This window comes from Giraffa tippelskirchi, chromosome 10 (assembly GCF_054371585.1).
Source record: "Giraffa tippelskirchi isolate mGirTip1 chromosome 10, T2T-mGirTip1v1.2.pri, whole genome shotgun sequence".
Lineage (NCBI taxonomy): Eukaryota > Metazoa > Chordata > Mammalia > Artiodactyla > Giraffidae > Giraffa > Giraffa tippelskirchi.
Window position 1 is genome coordinate 110,872,568 of NC_137284.1, and position 19,949 is coordinate 110,892,516.

Genomic DNA, 19,949 nt, shown 5'->3' on the forward strand with positions numbered 1-19,949 from the left:
ACTGTAGGACACTTTCAAGAGCTCAGGTGAGTCATCTCTCCTCTGCTGCCGGAGCCCTGCTCCCCAACTGCCAAATGAAGGGCTTGGATCCTAAGGACCTTTCTACCCCTGACAAACTATAAGGTTAAGAATTGAGACAGATCCTAAAGCAGCATCTATTCCACTCTGCTTTTTAAACACCCAATTGAAAATATCTTTTAAAAAAAATCCAATGAAATTAAACTTGAATTTTATGGATCCCATCATTCTTTAAGCTTGTCTTCTGGGAAAACATCCACCATCCCCAAGGTGACATCCATCAGTGTTCAGGAAATTCACAACTGCCCTGGGCTCACTGGACACACCACAGCAGCCTCAGAGCCAGACATCTTCTCCAAGTCTAATCCTGGAGCTCCCAGGGACCGTGCAGCTGTGGGCTTTCCTGGTTCCTTTCCCACAGGAGACCCACATAAAAAAGAGAGAGACATAAAGACAGTCAAACAGGGCAGAATGCCTGGAAAAGGTGAAAACAACACAATTTTTTCTGGGAGTGGTAGAAAGAGATACCTGAGAGGTTAAAAGTAAGCATTTTAAAAATTGTAAGGAGACCAAAAAAGAGTTTAAACACTGCAAGAAAAAGTCAGTTGCCCTCTGTAGCAGGCAGGTTAATGGCCACCCCTAATAATGCTTATTTCTTAAGTTCTGGAACCTGTGAAATGTTGGGTTACACGGCAAGGCAATTAGGTTCCAGATGGAGATAAGGTTGCTGGTCCACTGATCTTGAGATCAGACTGGCCTGGATATTCCTGATGGAACCAGACGGATCCTTCAACGAGGGAGAAGGAGGCAGAAAAGGGAGAACCAGAGAAATGGGAGCCTAAGAAGGACGCAGCCAACAATGATGGCTGGGAAGATGGAGAAATGGGCCATGGAACAAGGGAGGTGGGTGACCTTCTGAATCTGGAAAAGACAAGGAAACAGATTCTCGCCTGTTGTTCAATCACTCAGTCCTGTCCTACTCTTTGCGACCCCATGGACTACAGCACGCCAAGCTTCCCTGTTCCTTCACTATCTCCCAGAGTTTGCTCAAGCTCATGCCCATTGAATCAGTGATGACATACAACCTCTGTCGCCCCCTTTTCCCCTAGAGGCTCCAGAAAGAACACAGCCCTGCCATCATCTTGACTTTAGCCCAATGAGACTCGATTCTGATCTCTATCTTTCAGAAGCTAGACACTGCTGCTCTGGCTACTGCCATGGGTTGAACTCCCAAGGGAGGCCAACGGTGCTTTTGAACTTCCTGGCCCTGATTACATCCATGGTTCCAAAGGAGACTGGGCAAAAAGTACATGGCTCCAGCTTCCACGGCCCACACACATCTGGAAAACATAAGTGGAAGACAGTTTCTATTTTCAAACATTCAGCATGTTGTGCTTTGAACTAATATGCAGAAAATCAACCACAGCATGGTCCAGGTGGCCATGAGAAGGCCCAGGGGTTCACTCTGTGTGACTCAGACAAATGACCGGCCACCGTACCCCGAGAGAGTGCTGTAAGCACCACGAGTGAGGCTGCTCCCAACCAGACTATCAACCTTCCCCAAGTGCCCCTTGGGAGGCTACAGGCTTGAAACAGTGAGCTCTGGGACTTGTAAATAAAGGATTGGAAGATATTCTCTTAGTACTGCACGTGAGGTTTCTAGAGGGCCTAGTCTGGGTGACAGCAAGACCTGCAAATGTGTAGAAGAGGCAGAGTGAGGCAAGGGTTACAGGATCACCTTGGTCGGGCCAGAGTCCCAGCAGATCTGACTGATGGTGAGGAACACACCAAGGGCAGTCCTGATAAGCCAGCAACAAATGACAGGTGGCCCCAAACAGCCACAACCCCCACTGCGAGAGCCCAGATGACTTAATATTTTTTAAGTATCTTCTAAAGTCAAAGGATGAGATGGCTGGATGGCATCACCGACTTGATGGACATGAGTTTGGGTAAACTCCAGGAGTTGGTGATGGACAGGGAGGCCTGGCGTGCTGCGATTCATGGGGTTGCAAAGAGTCAGACACGACTGAGCGACTGGACTGAACTGAACTGAAAGTCAAAGGACACCGGAAGGAAACAAATATCAAAGCAGAAAATAGTTCCTTAAGCAACTGAGTCAGATCTCAGGAACCAGGGTCAGAAGGGGCCTGACTGTACAGATACGCGTGTTCCCTGACATTTCAGCAGGTCCTGTCCTCCACCTGTCCCCTCTCCCAGGACACATGCTCTCTCCCCCGCCCCCAGGTATAACATCCATGGGCATCCCTGAATCTGATGTTGCAAGGCCCAGCAAAGGCCCCCTGTAGCCACTTTCCCTCCAGCCTCATTAGGCCTGAGTGATGGAGCATGTGCCATGCATATGAGCCAGGTCTGCTGTCCTCTCACTGTCCCTTGTTAGTTTTACAAGAACTACATATGCACACAACTCTCTCACCTGAAGAGTTCACAGGGTCTTATACACACTAGAACTTAGATCTATGTTTACTGAGTCGAATAAAAAAAACAAGTGATGGGCAGACAGAACTGTTGGAGAGGGGATGGGAAGGATAGGAGGTGGTGTCCTGTGGGATTTATCAAGTGGGATTACTTTGGTCCTGGTCTCAAACCAAGCGTGCTACAGCTTTGAGCAGTATAGCTGCCAACAGCACAAGGCCGCCTAATGGAAGTGACTTGCATCTCCCCAGAAACTTGACAGGCTCCTTTAATCCCCTGTGCCTCAGCTTTCTCACTGAAAATGGAATAATAATTGCTGGAGAGGGAAGATGCTTGTTCTCAGCTCCCAGAGTGTCCTGGGTGTTTGGAGGAAGTTCTACTGGTCTACCCCATGGACCTTTCCTCCCCTCCTTTCTATTCACTCCATCCTGAGGAAGGAGGTGTGTCTTGTCTGATTGGCTAATTGGGGAAAGAAAGGAAAGAGGAACATCAGGCTCAGCTGCACCCTGTCTCCTCTGGGAGTGAGCTGCTCTTCCAGGGATGCTCCTCCCACCACGTGGCCTGGGCCTGAGATGAGGTGGGGAAGTCTGTCCCACATGCAGCATGTGAGGACTCAGGGTCTGCTGTGTCTTCTATCTTTCCATTATCAGTCTCAGAGATGATATGCATTTTACCCCAATCTAGTTAATACCCTTTGTTTTATTTGGCAATTTGTTCAGAACTCAGGAGAAAACTATTTCATGACAATCTCCCCTCTCCACCAGAAAAAAACTAATAATATCCACCTCAATGGATTATCCTAAAGAGCAAATGACATAATATACACATGTGTTTAGCATGGTGCTCAGCATATAGGAAGTAAGTAAAAGGTAAACAACAAAGTTCCCAAAATGTTTACTGAAATAGAGATCAACACTATGATCACATGTTAAATACTCCTAGTTGTACTTCACCTGGTACTGAGGGAGGGGGCAGAGGCAGCATGTTTACCTGCCACCTTCCTCTTCCTATAAGACAAAGTTCATATTATCTTTCAAAGGTTTGATAACTGGTCAAAGGCCACAGTTCTTATAAAGGGCAGAGGTGGTTTGCCAGTTCAGGTCATCCCAGAGCCCATTTCAGCCAATGATAGGTGCTGTAATAACAATAAAATAGGCTAGAGGTGATGGGGTGGAGGTGAAGTTAGTCAAAGAAAACCACTATGAGTATAGAACATCTGATTGACAAGAAAGAGTCATGGGATGGTTTGAGAGCAGGACCATTACAGCAAGGGGATGAACCAGTTCTTCCTCATGTAGAAAGAAGCTAGACATGTTGGGTGAACAGAGAATAAAGATCTGTATTGTCAATCCTAAAAGAAAGGAGAAGTAGGGAACTGATCCTACCAAGATAATAGGCTATAACTACAATGCCATAGTACTAAAAGCTATGGTCATGTGTTTTTTTCATCTGAAAAAAAAAATACCAATGAAACAGAGAGATCGAAGACAGATCCATGTCTACATGGGTGGAAAAGGAAATGGCAACCCACTCGAGTATTCTTGCCTGGGAAATCTCATGGACAGAGGGGCTGGGCGGGCTACAGGCCATGGAGTCACAAAAGAGTTGGACACAACTTAGCAACAACAATAACATCTATGTGGGAACTTAGAAAAGAATCAAGACAGCTCCATAAATCTATGGGGAAAGAACAAATTGTAGAGTAGGTGATGCTAGGAAAACTGTCTTACTATTGAATATATGGAGAAAAATAAAAGTGAGTCTTTCAGCCTAACAAATACAAAAGATTAAATACCTAAATGTGAAAGCTAAAATTACAAAGTTAATGGAAAAACATAAGAGAATATCAGCAAACTCTAAAGGAAAGAATGAACTTAATAAAGAAAAAATGCAAATCATATGCCAAACAAGAAATTTCTTAATTATGTCAAAATTAAGAATTTCTGTTCAACAAAGGAGATAATGGCCAAAGTTATGGGACAAATAACAGAATGACAGAAGTTATTTTACAAAGTCTAAAACTAATGAGAGATTAATATCTACCGAAAGAAAATTAAATTCTCCTGGAGGAAGATAACATTAACCAGACAACATTAACCACTACAATTATTCCTATGCAATGTCTGGAATCCAGTTTATCAATGCAAAGAAACAGGACAAAATGACCAAAACCTGCAAGAAAAACAGACAGTATCAATAGACCTATAGGTGATCCAGATACGGAAGTTACCAAACAGTACTTTTAAATGACTGTGAATAATATGCTCAAGAAAATAAAAGATGGAGAATCTCACAAAAGACTGCTATTTTTTAAAAAGAAATAGAAATTATAAAACTGAAAAACAATTAAATTAAGAATTTATTACATATATTTAATAGCATGGCAAAAGAGAAAAAACATGAACCAGAAGGTAGATCAAAAGGAAATACCTAGATTAAAGTAGAGAGAGAAGAAAAAAAAGATGGAAAATATAGGAAAACACTGTTTCATATCTAGTAAATGTGTAACTGGAGGGCCAGGAGAGAAAAGAGAAAACGGGATAAAAGCAATATTTGAAAAGATAATAGATAATAATTTTCAAAACAGATGACAGGGAGCAATCCCAAATTGCAGGAAGCTCTACATACCCCACTGTGGCTCAGCTGGTAAAGAATCCACCTGCAATGAAGGAGACCTGGGTTCGATTCCTGGGATGGGGAGATCCCCTGGAGAAGGGAATGGCAACCTACGCCAGTATCCTGGCCTGGAGAATTCTATGGACTGTGTAGTCCATAGGGTCACAAAGAGTCACACACGACTGAGCAACTTTAACTTCACTTCACTTCACTACATATCCCAAGCAGAATCATCAAAGAAAACCATGCTGAGGCACATTATAGTAACTCTGTTGAAATCAAAGAATGAGAAAATCTTAAAAGATGGGGGAAAGAAAGAAGCCAGAGGTTAAAAAAAAAAAAAAAAAAAGACACATTACCTTCAAAAGAGTAATACAAAGGTAAGACAACGGAATGAAATATTTAAAGTCCTGAAAAAATTAACCTCCAATCTAGAATTCTATACCCATTGAAAAATCCTTCAAAAATAAAGGCAAAATAAAGACATCACTAAACAAAAATTGAAAAAAATGTAACATACCTGCTAAAGAAATACTAAAGAAAGTTAAGTTCTTTAAGCAAAAGGAAAATGCAAATGCAATAATTACTTCAACTAAAGCAAAAAGTTATCAGACTAGATTTAAAAATCCAAATACATGCTGCCCATAGGAGATAAACTTCAAATATACACTAGACTATAAAGAAATCTCAACAAATACCAAAAGGACTGAAATCCTAGAGAATATATTATGAACAATGTAGAAATAAGCTAGAAATCAGCAACACAAAGATAACCAGAAAAATAGCCCAAAGGCTTTGAATTAGTCGATAAATGTCTAAATAACCCATGGGTCAAAAGAATAAATCACAACAGGAATGAGAAAATATTTAAACTAAATTATATGATTATATAATATATTAACATCCGGGATACAAACAAAGCATTACTTAGAGGGAAATTTGTAGCTTTAAAAGATATTACAAAAGAAGAAGGCTGAGGTGGATAGAAGGTGGGAAAAATGGGTAACCTGTTTTTGTTCTGTTTTGTTTTAGTTCAGTTTAAATAATTAGCTTTTATAAAGGGAAAGCCTGGTAAATCCCAAAGGCATTTAGTTGGCACCCTTAAATATGAACAAATGAAAGTAAAAAGATGGAAAAGATATACCATGAAAACACTAATTAAAGGAAAGCTGAGGTAGCTATAACTAAATAGACATTAAGGCAATAAGCATTACTAGAAATGAAGAGAGATTTCATAATGATAGAAAAGTCTATCCAACAGAAAGTTATAATAATTCTATATGTATATGTATCATATAAACTAGCCAAAAAATGTCTAGGCAAAGTAGGCCCAGCTTATCTATGGTCACAAAGGGACTTAATGGACTACATCTGTTTAAGCGCTGCCATGTCTGGCACATATTAGATGCACAGTAAATGACTAAAACAGCAGTACTACAAACCAAGATGCCTATCTTACACCAATCCTGCAGAAATTACTAGTGCTTAAAACACTACAAGTAAACTACTAGCGCTTAAAACATGCACGGGGCTTCCTATGTGATGCAATGGTAGAGAATTCACCTGCCAATGCAGGAGATTCAGAAGACATGGGTTCGATCCCTTAGTTGGGAAGATCCCCTGGAGTAGGAAATGGCAACCCACTTCAGTATTCTTGCCTGAAAAATTCCAAGGACAGAAAGGCCTGGCAGGCTACAGTTCATGGGGTTGTTAAGAGTCATACATGACTGAGCACACATGCACTTTCTTAAAACATATACAAAACACACAAACAAAAACACAATAACCTAACAAGTATAAGATGGTGTTTCAGGCATGATGGGCTTTGGACTCATCTGTAAATTGAGGAATATCTCCTTGCTGGTTTAAGAAACATTATAGAATAATATATGAAAAGTGTTCAGTATAGTGTCAGGCACTAAATAAACACTCAATGGTTGCAGTTAATATATGTAAGAAATATTGAAAATAATTCTGGAATAGCAGTCAAAAAGCCCCCTAAAAATTAAAATCAGAAGTGCCAAAAGAAGAAGAGGAGGAAGAAGGGACAAAGAAGAAAAAGTGGCTGAGAACCAATAATTCAAGATACATATCAATAAAACAGAAAGTAACAGCTAACTAAATTGGAGAAGGCAATGGCAACCCACTCCAGTGTTCTTGCCTGGAGAATCCCAGGGACGGGGCAGCCTGCTGGGCTGCCGTCTATGGGGTCGCACAGAGTCGGACACGACTGAAGCAACTTAGCAGCAGCAGCAGCAAACTCAAAGAAAGCAGAATGAAAGAGTGGAAAGCAACAAATTAGAAACCAAACCTACAAAGCCAAAAGTTACCTCTTTGAAAAAAAGAGCATATAATTCACAACCCCCTACTAAAACTAGTTGAGAAACAGAACACAAATTACTAGTATCAGGAAAGGAAACAGACAATCTTAGAGATCTTACAGACGTTAAGGCAACAATAAGAAAACATCATAATCACACAATTTTATATCCATAAAGTTAAAATATAAATTAGATGGTTAAATTCTTTGGAAAAATACAACTCGCCAAAACTGACACAAAATGAAATAGAAAATTTTAATTATACATAAAAACAGATGCTTAGTTGTGAAAATACACAAATGATACCTAGAAAGACACAACAAATGCTAAACTGCTTGTGATTATGAATGACTTTGTTTTTTGCTTCTTGTGTTTTTTGGTTTCCTATTATGCACATGCTAACTTTTAAGAAATAAATGTTATTTTAAAAACATCTTAAAAAGGTAATTTTAACTAAAAATTTTTATTTGAATTCATAATTTAAAACCTTTTAATTCAATGCTCAGAAAATTTTCTCAAATATTCAAGGAAGAAATAACACCAATCTTACACTAACTATTCAAGACTACCAAAAAAAAAAAAAAGAGGAACTACTTCTAGCATATCCTAGATATAAAAATCTGACAAGGCTGTTGTTCCAAGAAAGGAAATTTGCCAGCCAGTCTCCTTCATGAATTTATATACAGAAAAAATCTATACAAAATACTAAGAAATTAAATCAAACAATATATAAAATTAATATATGATAGCCAAGTGTGTTTTATTCCAGAAATGTAAGGTTGGTTTAACATTCAAAAACCAATCAGTATAGGAATCCTCAAGGTCCATTGTGAAAGAATAAAAGAGAAGGACTCAGGATAGGGTTTTAAAAAACTGCCCCTTAAGGAGCCTTGTGGGAGCTGATTCACCATCATACCTCTGGCCTCCACACACCTCTTGTACCGTATCAGCCTGACCCTTGAGAAGAAGTAAGAAGAGCCAACGAAACCTCTCCAAAGCCTCCTGGTGTGTGGGCTCTGGGCTGTTTGCTCCCTGGTGCAATGACTAGCATCACCTCCCCCACTTCACCAGCCGCACTCAGAGCCCAAGGAGGCACTCAGGACTGGGCAGTTCTCTGAAAAACCATCACCCGGGCATAGCACGCTCACCTGAGGGAGGGGGGCTGGCTCCCCTGCCACTCGAATGCTCTCTCCGGCCTCTCTTGGGTCATCGGGACATTCCCATTGGACAGGGAGAACTTCGAGGCGGTTCTGTTGGCCTCTGAGCCACTGTCCACGGCTGGACTGTCTTTGGAAAGGTCTCTCCTCCTGCCACTCCCCCTGGGGGGCAGCCCTTTGCCTGGTAGGTGAGGCGGGCTGCCAGGCGAGGTTCTCCACTTTTCCCAGGTCAGCTCGCTGAGCGGGCCCCGGGGGCTCCTAGAGGTGGAGGTGGTGCTGGAAGCTGGTCCCTCCGGCGGGGTAGGGCAGGTGGGGGCATGAGGAGAGAGCTCGGGCTCTTGTGGGCTCCCTTCCTTGTGAGGCTGGGTAGCGCTGCTCAAGGCCGGGGACCGCCTCAGCGAGCGTTTGCGGAGGGAATCCTGAAAGGGACAAGGACAAAAGCAGAGGTGAGGATCCCCTTGGAGCGAAGTGGGAAATAACCTACCTCAAGACTATGATGCTCCCTCCCCAGGGAATGTCTTTTCCAGCCTCAATTCCTTCTCTTAAAATTCTACCTACCCTCTGAAGATACTCTCGGGAGCCCCACTTCTCTCACGCTTTCACAGCACCCCATGAGCATAAACTCCAGGAGCATGCCTCAGCCCCCCTCCCACACCCCTTACAGAGAGCTCCAGGGTCAGACGTGTTCTAATTCCTGAATTGCAACCTGCTAGCCATGTCCCCTGTGACAAGTCATTGAACTTCTTTGTCCCTCACTTCCCCTTCCTGTAATCTGTCTACAATCTGCTATCTGTAATTTCTAAACCCCAAAACCTCTAAAAAATGAACATTTCTGTTGGAATCCTATGGCAAATTCTTTTTAATTGTTATGAAGTTACTTGTAGTCTTTTTTTTTTTTCCACCACACCATGGGGCTTGGGGTATCATAGTTTCCTGACCAGGGATCAAACCCAGGCCCTCAGCAGTGAAAGTGAGGAACCTTAACCACTGGATTGTCAGGGAATTCCCTTGTGGTTTTTTTCAAGCATGAATATTCATGTTTTGTGGCAGATATGTTTTGTTTATAGGATGCTACACCAAACCCTACTGCAGGCGTTCTGTGGTACTTGGTTTATGCACTGTATTTCCTTTCTGAAGTTAAAAAAAAAAAAAATCTAAATTACAAAACATAAAAATTACAAAATTTGGCCCAGAGGTTTTAAATAAAGGATTGGGGACATGCAGTGCTGAGCTCCCAAAAGACTACGGTGAGAGCTAAAGGAGAGACCCAGACCCAGGTATGGCAGTAGCACAGAGCCAACCCCTCGGAGCAGCCAGCAAATGTTCTAACGCTACTGCTTAGTATCTTCGTCCCTGTTCCCGCATACTCATGGCCCTACCCCTTCCTGCCAGTAGACCAAGTGATGGAGGCCGTTCTTCCTTCCTCTCTGGTGTCCATCCCCAGAGCTTCCCAGCTCAGTGACCTATACCTAGTAAGCAATCAAGTCTTGCTCACTTTCGAAATGCAGGAACTTCAGAGTCAACTGAAGCGTCCTCTCTATCAATCATTAACCAGTGAAATGGGAACTCATGTTGTGACCCATCTGAGGTGGAGGAGGGAGGGGACAAAAATATACCTGCTGAGCTTTTTCTGGACCTCTCAGCAATTCCAGAAATAATCCTGAGCCAAATGGTAAAGCCTGTGCCAAAAAAAGAACATCTAATTCTGTCCTGTTCCCACCCAGTGGAAATTACTAGGCACCATAAACCTCCTCCGAAAGCCACCCAGGGCATCCCTTGCCACAGAGCAAAGAAAACATTAGTCATTGTTTCCAAGGAGACCCAAACTTCCGGCCAAGGGCAGGGAACCCAGCCTCTTACTCATCCTTCGAAAGTGCAGAGCTGACCTAGCAGTAAAAAATGATGCAATACCTAGCAAACCTCACTCTTTTCTCTTGTATGGCCAAAGCACTCAAAAGCCCACAGAACACCTTTCAGAAAACCTGGGGAAATTCTACCTCAGTGTCCCTTCACAAGATTCAGATACCCCAGGGGAAAAGAACATCTCAGAGGAGAACTTCTTCTCCTTTGGGGAGGAGTTTGTGGCAATCTCTCAGCAGTAAAGCAGGTCCAAGCCCTCGCCCTCACACCTCAGTACTGAAGGAGACTGAACTGTACAGACTTGATGATTCGAAAGTCACGATAGGCAGGACCTCCCTGGTGGTCCAGTGGCTAAGACTCTGCGCTCCCAATGCAGGGGACCCAGGTTCGATTCTTGGTCAGGGAACTAGATCCCACATGCCACAACTAAAGATCCCTCATGCCACAATGAAAATTGAAGATCCCTCGTCTCGCAACTAAGACCCGGCACTGCCAAACAAATAAATACATATAAAAAAGCAAGTCATGGTACAACAGGACCCTAACATTCATCTGGTCCACCAGTTCTCAAAGTATAGCCCATCAACCTTAGGGGTCCATTACCAAACCCTTTCAGAGAGCTCAAAACTATTTTCATTATAATAATAAGATATGATGTGCCTTTTTCACTGTGTTGATGTTTGCAGTGATGGTCCAAAAGCACTGGTGGGAAAATCTGCTGGCCTTCAGCACGAATCAAGGCAGAGGCACCAAACTATACCAGTGCTCGAGGTATTCAACCACACTTAGAATAAAAATGCTAATTTCACTTAAGAATGTCCATGCTGATGCACAGAAAATGTTAATTGCATCCGATCTTGACCCTGTGTCAGACATCTCTTGAATAGTCTATGTGACAAAGTAGGAGGTATATATACACATTGTGCGGGATACAGATGATGAAGGCTGTGACTAGGCAAAGCCCTATATGCAGCCATCTGAGTTGTGAGCTGAACTTGCTACTGTTTTTCATGGAAACACTGACAGATGAATTATGGTTAATTTAGACAGGTTTTTGGCAGGCATTTTCTTGAAAATAAATTGAACTCAATGGAAACAAATGATACACTGTTGCCAGTGATCAAATACAAGTTACCTGTAAAAATCAGAATTTGGAGAAACATGTTTGCCATTATGAACTTGAGGGCTTCTCGATACTTAAAAACTTTCTGATGAGTTGAATGATGACATCAACAAATGTGATTTTTTATATGGTTTCTTGTATAATGAAATGTGTCAACATTCAGAGGATCTATATAACTTCATAAAACAATAACTTTCACGTGACCAATGCATCATTTTCCTAAGCCATGCAGTGGTAAAAGATTCATGCAAAGTGCAAGACAAACCAATGAAAACTGATAACACACAAAAAGTTCATTGGGATGGTTTCAGAGTCCACATTAAGAAACAACTTGTCTAGCTTTGATGTAATAGTAAAGAATACCCCTAGTTTTCTGAAAAGACAATTAAGAAACTTTTTCCTTTTCCAACTGCATGACCATCTCTGAGCCATGAAATTCCAGATCTCAAAGGGGTCTTGGACACCTGGTCTAACAAACAAGACCATGGCCAAGAGACCATGTCCAAAAGATCTTTAAAGACCTTGTCCGAAAATCTCACAAGATGTAGGCAGGGGCAGAAAGAGGGTCCACTGTTTTTTGCCTTTAATTCCAGATGAGTTGGGAGAACGGTGCTGGGCCCTGAACCCTCACCCGCATGTACACATGCTGCCCTGAGAGTAGGAGTGACCGGCATGGACACAGATGACCTGTTTATGGTTTGCTTAGGCTCCCTGATTTGACTGACACTACACTATGAGTTTGGTGTTTAATTTTCCTTTGTTGTTCTGTTTCTCTTTTGTTTGACAAACTCCTTTTACATTCATTCTCTCCTTTGCTTTAGTTTTTCATCTGACAGGACCCTACCATCGCCTCTCTTTAAGGGAGACTATAAAACATTGGTGTTAAATTTTTAGAATTTTTTTAAAGCAAAACCAAACTATAAGGATTGGGATTTCTTTTTCTCTTTTTACTATCATGTTTTTAAAAATAAAAAATATGTTCTCTAGACTTGGCTGGGTCCCCCACTCCTGAACTGCAAAGATAAACCTAGGTCGATGTGTTCTCACTCGGCAAAGGAACATAGAACCATGGTAACTACCTGGTTGATAAGATGGGTAAACTGAGGGGAGGGAAGGTGACAAGGCCATGGCCCCACAGGGAGCTGGCAGTAGAGCTAGGGAATGATAAAAGGCCCCTTATTCTTGCCCATCCCACGATATATATCCTCCCTTCTGGAGCTGTCTTGTGGGGCACCCTAAATAAACCCAGGCACCCCTTAAGCCATGCCCGTCCTCAACTTCCACACTCATAGCATCAAGCTCAAGCATCATAGCTCACAGCTCATAGTTCATAGCTCATAGCTCATCATGCTCACAGCTCAAGCATCAAGCCCACCTGTGGGGAGCCGGCAATGGGCCCAGCCATCATGCCTCGGAAAATCAGGCCAGACTTTGGCCTGACCTTCTCTCCCATCCTCTTCATGTCCAAGGAAGGCTCTGACATTGGAAGCTTGTCCATCTTCTCCCAAGCAGAAGCCACAGGGGGGCCTTCACCTGGGACAGTCTTTATTGGCCTACTTTTGTGCGAGGACCTTTTGGATGATACAAACTGATCAAGTACATCCCCATCAAGACTGTCGTGTCTGCAAAAAAGGGATATTTCCATTAAAACAGAGCCCTCAAAGGAAATCGCTAGCAATAATAATAAATCGCACAGTCCATAGGCACTCACGGTAAGCCCATTCACAAATCTGTGGTGATTTCTAACCAGCTTTATCATTAAAGGTAAGGAAAAGAAAAGACTTCTGTACTTGGGCAGGACTGGCCTACAAAATGAGACCAGAAACAAGAGACAAAATCAGGGTTGATGACTGATGATAGGATTCCTTGAATTGTCAACATAAAGAGCATCCTTGTTTCTTCCGGACCCCAGTGATTAAGGAAAACTGTCGCCCTTCCATACAATAGTTCCCCACTCCACCCCACCTATAGTATATATAGGGTTTAGTACTAACCATGGTTCCAGGCATTTATTGGGGGGCTTGGAATGTATCCCCCATGGATAAGAGGGGAGGATGGTATAGTCTTAAAAGGGGTGGAGCCTCATTACTGCACACCACTGAAGGTGGTGGATAGAGACCTTTGGCAAACTTGGTGTTCCCAGTTAAAGTTCAGCAAAGTAAAGCATGGAAACAGCTTCTTTTCCTGGGTTGCTTGGCATTGAGAGAGAGAAAGAATAAGAAAGAAAGACAGTGCACATGTATGTGTGTGTATACTTAAGAGAGTAAGCGAGCAGGACTTCCCTTAGCCCAGTGGCTAAGATTCCGCACTCCCAATCCGGGGGGCCCAAGTTTGATCCCTGGCTGGGGAACTAGATCCCACATGCTTCAACAAAGATCGAAGATCCTCGTGCCACAGATAAGACCCAGTGCAACCAAATAAATAAATAAATAGTTTTTTTAAAAAAAGAATGCCACTTCATTTTTTTTTCTGAGTTCTAAAAGGCCTTATTTTTCAGATTTTTTCTCTCTCCAGTGTTCTGTGGCCTTTCAGAATTCTACACCCCTGTCTTTAAGAAAATGCAAACAAAGGAAGCCCTTGAACCTTCTGAATCATGGAAATTAAATTACACATTTTGAATCATAAGTATCCTCCATCACAAAGTGGTCCACTCCCATGGCTTCTAGAGAAAAATAACAGTGCTCCATGACAGGGATTCTGAAAACGCAGAGTATTGGGAGGCTGAGTGACAGCCTCCTGAAGATGTTCACACCCTAAACCCTGGAACCTGTGAATATGTTACCTTACATGACAAAAGAAAGGGACTTTGCAGACATGATTCTGTTAAGACTCTTGAGATGAAGAGGGAGGGGATAAATGTATACATACAAGTGACTCACGATGTTGTACAGAGGAAACTAACACAATGTTGTAAAGCAATCATATTCCAGTAAAAAATAAACAAAAAGAATCTTGAGATGGGCATATTACCATAGATTGACTGGGTGGGCCCAGTGCAATCACAAGGGTCCTTCTTAGAGGGAGACAGGAGGATGAGTCAGTAATAGGATATGTGACAACAGAAGCAGGGGTTGTAGTGATGTGCTCTGAAGACAGAGGAAAAGGCCACAAGCCAAAGAATGGAGGCAGCCTCTAGAATTTAAAAAAGCGAAGGAAACAGATTCTCCCCTCAAAGTTTCTAGAAAGAACCAATCCTCCTGACACCTTGCCATTAGCCCATTGAGACCAATTTTGGACTTCTGACCTCAGAACTGTAAGGTAATAAATTGGTGTCACTTTAGGACATCATGATGGTTCAGTTTTGTAGGTCAACTTGTTTAGGCTATGCTCCCCAAGTGTTTGGTCAAACACTAGTCTAGATGTTGCTATGAAGATATTTTTTAGATGTGATTAATATCTACAATCAGCTGCTTAAGTAAAGGATATCACCCTAGATAATATAGGTGGGCTTCATTTAATCAGTTGACGACCTTAAGAACAAAAACAAAAGTTTCCCAAAGAAGTAATTCTGTCTCAAGACAGTAACACAGAAAACCTGCCTGAGCTTCCAGCATACTAGTCTGCCACATAGATTTCAGGATTGCCAGCCCCTACGACATGAACCAATTCCTTAAAATAAATGTTTATTTAAATACATAACATTTATGCATACAAATATTTATGCATGCATGCTAAGTCACTTCAGTAGTGTCTGACTCTTAGATCCTGTGGACTGTAGCTCTCCAGGCTCCTCTGTCCATAGGATTCTCCAGGCAAGAAAACTGGAGGATGGTTGTCATGCCATCCTGCAGGGGATTGTCCCAACTCAGGGATTAAACCACATTTCTTAATGTCTGCTGCATTGGCAGGTGGGTTCTTTGCCACTAGCATCACCTGGGAAGCCAATGTATATTTATACCTACACACATTTATATATCCTATTGGTTCCTGCTGGTCATGTATCTCTGGAGAACCCTATTACCGTCACTGAGTTTATCATAATTTGTTACAGAAGAAATAAGAAACTAAACCACAATATAAATGAGAAGAGGTACCTGGCTTTGCTTGTTTCTGACAATGATGTTCTCCAACTCTCATCTTCATCTGCCAGGTCGTATATGTTTACCAGAGTAGTCTCTGAGCTTCTCAATGGTAATTTGTTACTTTTCTTTGATACTGAGAGTGCAGGGATTGGTGTTTCTTGAGTAACATTGTTACCAATATTCCCAAAGTGATCCAGAAAGTATCTGGTAATGAGTTCAAGGTTTGTTTTTAGCGGATTTTCCTTTGCCTAGCATTGGAAGAAAAAATTTATTCACAGCTTTAGAGGAAGGGTGGGAAAAGCAGCCACTGCAATCCTTTGACATAGTTATCAACTTCTTACTCATCCATACATTCTCTCAGCAAACATCCACTGACTACTTATTATATGTCAAGTTCTGTGTTAGGAAGAAACAGAGATGAAAATAAAACCAATACCTTCAAAGAACTAGCATCCAATTCATGAGACAGGCGATTCAGTGTACAACTGTAATAAAATGTGATATGAACAGAGGCATACCTAATCAAATTTCCTGTTGGTTTTTTTTTCCCAGAAATGAATGTATGAAATATATATCCTTTCATTCAAAAAAATTAAGTCTTTATGATCACTAAGTCTGCTACTGCTGCTGCTGCTAAGTCGCTTCAGTCGTGTCCAACTCTGTGCGACCCCATAGACAGCAGCCCAGCAGGCTCCGCCGTCCCTGGGATTCTCCAGACAAGAATACTGGAATGGGTTGCCATTTCCTTCTCCAGTGCATGAAAGGGAAAAGTGAAAGTGAGGTTGCTCAGTCGTGTCCGACTCTTAGCGACCCCATGGACTTTAGCCTACCAGGCTCCTCCATCCATGGGATTTTCCAGGCAAGAGTACTGGAGTGGGGTGCCATTGCACCAACTCTACCAGTTTATAAACATTTGGGACCTGAATGATTTCTTAGTTTGTGTATGCTATGTGTGTGTGTGTGCTAAGTCACCAGTCTCGTCCAACTCTTTGTGACCCTATGCACTGTAGCCTTCCAGGCTCCTCTGTCCATGGCGCTCTCCAGGCAAGAATACTGGAGTGGGTTGCCATGCCCTCCTCCAGGGGATCTTCCCGTGGAGGATCTAACCCTGACCCAAGGATCTAACCCGTGTCTACTGTGGCTCCTGCACTGCAGGCGGGTTCTTTACCACTGAGCCACCTGGGAAGCCCCTTCGTAGTTTGTGTACTTGACATCTAACACTGGGCACAAGGAATGACAGAGACAAACAGCAGCAGGTTGGTGCAAGGGCACAGGAGGCAGTCAGGATTGACTCAATTTATGTCCCAATCTTTAAAAAAGATAAAATGAAACTCTTTGATAGTAGATTTTGGAAACAAGTGGTATCAGTACTTCCCTACCCTGACAGCACTAAATATTACCTTTGAAAGGTTTTTTTCAAAGACAAATTCTCAGGCCTTGCTGAGTCTTACTAAGCCAGAATCGCCAAGATTAGAGCCCTGATTCCTTTTAGAAGTTCTCCTAAGTAATTCGCACAGAGTTATCCAAGCTGGTCTCAGGAGCTAGACCATGTGCCAGTCAGCACCCCACCTGCCGGTTAACATTCAGGCCCTTCGGAAAGGCAGCCAGGCATGGGACAGGTGGTGAGTTTGTAGTCAGAGTGATAAAGTGCCTGATAAAGAGCCTGGCACAGAGGGAACCCTTGGGTGTATCCAGTCTTTCTCGCTTACTATTTCCCTGACCTACACAGTAGAACTCTGGGACCAAGACCCACAGGTTATGACCAAACTCAACACAATTATCAGCCAGTCAAAATCAGGGGACAGTTTTATTTTTTAGAATGAGACCCAAACTATTTTGTCTAAGTCTAAATGAAACTTACAAGGAAGAGAGTTGGGGGGCTGAGGATGTTACATAATTTACTTCAACCTTATTTTTCTTTCAGTATGAGAAATTTGGGGCCCTCAATACCTGAATTATACATTGTGGTTTTTTGTATCACTTTGCTCATAAAGACACAGCCTTTACATGAATCTAGATACCATTTTTCAAAACCTTAGTTTTACATAGGCATTTTATCTATGGCATAGTTAATAGGGGAAAACAAATTACTAGAATTAGCATTAAATTGCAGGGCTTTCCCAGAATCACTCTAGTTTTGAGCTGAGTGAACGTCAAAATTATGATGACATAGATAGATTAATGAGTATATTTTCCTGTAAAATATAAGCTCCAATTTATTGTATAACAGCTAATAACTACTGGATAAATCAAATAATCAGGGTACTTATCAAGATCTAATGAAAATATCTTAAGGATCTTAAGATAATAGCTACCTTAGGGAGACCATACTACAGTGAAGAAATAAAAATAACTTGAATGGCAAAGATGCTTCTGGGAAGTTAGGTAAAGGTGCATTTTTACAAAAATCTCACTGTGCCACAATGGTTAATTGAATTTTCTGCTTAACTGTCTCACTCTCTCTGGAAAAAAATCTTAGTAAAATGTACAATCCACTCTCCTGCCTTGTAAGAGAGCCGGTGGAGGACTGCTGAGTCTCTGCTGCCTGGGCAGTAGTCTTCTGTCTATAAGACTTCAGTCAAGTGCGTACAGGAGGTGGAGGGGCCTGCGTGTCATCACAGGAGCCAGAACACAAAGGTCTTTCCAGGGCTTCTGGAAAGACTTCACCTGGCTGCCACTTGTGATGAATGCTGAACAACATGTCCGTGAGGTTCTTTCCACCTCTGACACTATGCCCTCCCACAAGGCAACATCTGCTGGAGAGCCCATTCTTGAATCTGTCAACTACAAATTGGCGCTTGCTAAGGGCATTTGCCGTCTGCCTCTGTGAAGATTCACTCCTGTGCTGCTGCAGCTCTTGGCACACCCTGAGGGAGCTCAGGGTGGAGAGTGAGGCGCGCTGTGCTCCAGGGAAACTGGTGGAACAAGTCTTAAGACAGTTTTCAGGAATTGATATTTTCAGGATTCTGAAATATTTTCAGGAACTGATTTCAGGATCCTAATCCTTGCAGCTCTTCGTATCTAGAAAAGCATTCAAACCCTTCATGATGACATCAGCTCTTTGTGACTAGCAGAAAATCTCTTGTAAAGTAAGCACTTGATTGCACTGAACTCCTGCTTCACCAAAATCTTATACATTGTCCTTCCCCCACTACCTCTTTGGCACAGTCTCTCAGAGCTATCTGAGGTGCTGCCTCCCAGGCTACAGTCATCACTTTGCTCCAAACAACACTTAACTCACAACTCTCACACTGTGCATCATTTTTAGTCGACAAATCAAATCATAAGAGATGGATGAAACTGGAGCCCATTATACAGAGTGAAGTAAGCCAGAAAGAAAAACAACAATACAGTATACTAATGCATATATATGGAATTTGAAAGATGGTAACGATAACCCTATATGCGAGACAGAATAAGAGACACAGATGCATAGAACAATTTTATGGACTCTGAGGGAGAAGGTGAGGGTGGGACGTTCTGGGAGAATAGCATTGAAACATGTATATTATCATATGTGAAACAGAACACCATTCCATGTTCGATGCATGAGACAAGGGCTCAGGGCCGGGGCAATGGGATGGCCCAGAGCCGGGGCAATGGGATGGCCCAGAGGGATGGGATGGGGAGGGAGGTGGGTGGGGAGTCCAGGAAGGGGAACACATGTAGACCCATGGCTGATTCATGTCAATGTATGGCAAAAACTATTACAATATTGTAAAGTAATTAGCCCCCAACTAAAATAAATAAATTTATAAAAAAAAAAAAAAAGATTCTCTCTTCTAACAGAAAGAGCAATTAATTCAGAATGGTAGTTTTATTCATTCATTCATAGCTTCATTCACTTGCTTGTTCATTCATTCATTCATAAATACATACTGACTATTTACTACATCATCAAGCATGTGTGAAGTATGGGGATACAACCAGTATCCTGTAGTGTCCAGGGTAGTGGGGGAGGCAGATCCTAAGTAAACACCTATACACATATTCTATTATAAGCGTAAAAAGCACAACAGAACAAAACTATGCAGTATCCTGAAGGCTTATAACAGACGGTGGGGGGATCAAGGTGGGAGATCAAGTAAGCACCTCTATCACCACCCAAGGAGGTACTTGTTCCATTTGCTATCTCAACTCCAACACACCCGAGTTAGCTGAACCCAAACCCCCAACTGCCTGAATTAAATGTCACAGTGGCCTTAAGAAAAAGGTATTACTCAGAGCTGAAGAAGGAAAACCATTTGGAGGCAAAGAATGGAAAATTTTAGCATAACTGAATGCTATATTCTTCAATACAGTCTTACTAAAAATAGCCTCTCGGGAGAGCAAGGAGCACAGGGAATAATTGTTAACAGGCTCAGGCCTGGGTGCAAAAATGAGCCCCATACAGTGCATG

General features: G+C 42.3%; 1 protein-coding gene and 1 non-coding gene across 5 annotated transcripts in view; one reads left to right on the top strand and one right to left on the bottom strand.

The window, feature by feature from the left end:
• MINDY4 (MINDY lysine 48 deubiquitinase 4) overlaps positions 1 to 19,949 on the bottom strand; it is a 112,605-nt gene that overhangs the window by 86,086 nt on the left and 6,570 nt on the right. For all 4 annotated transcript variants that reach the window (XM_081534806.1, XM_081534804.1, XM_081534805.1 and 1 more), the window contains exons 3-5: positions 15,563 to 15,798; positions 12,904 to 13,150; positions 8,537 to 8,964 (exon numbers count right to left, since the gene is read on the bottom strand). In XM_081534806.1, the coding sequence (XP_081390932.1) occupies positions 8,537 to 8,964; positions 12,904 to 13,150; positions 15,563 to 15,798 (911 nt within the window). The remainder of the gene's footprint in view (positions 1 to 8,536; positions 8,965 to 12,903; positions 13,151 to 15,562; positions 15,799 to 19,949) is intronic.
• On the top strand, positions 10,739 to 10,811 carry TRNAG-CCC (transfer RNA glycine (anticodon CCC)). Its single transcript has one exon. It is a non-coding gene; the product is annotated as a tRNA-Gly (tRNA).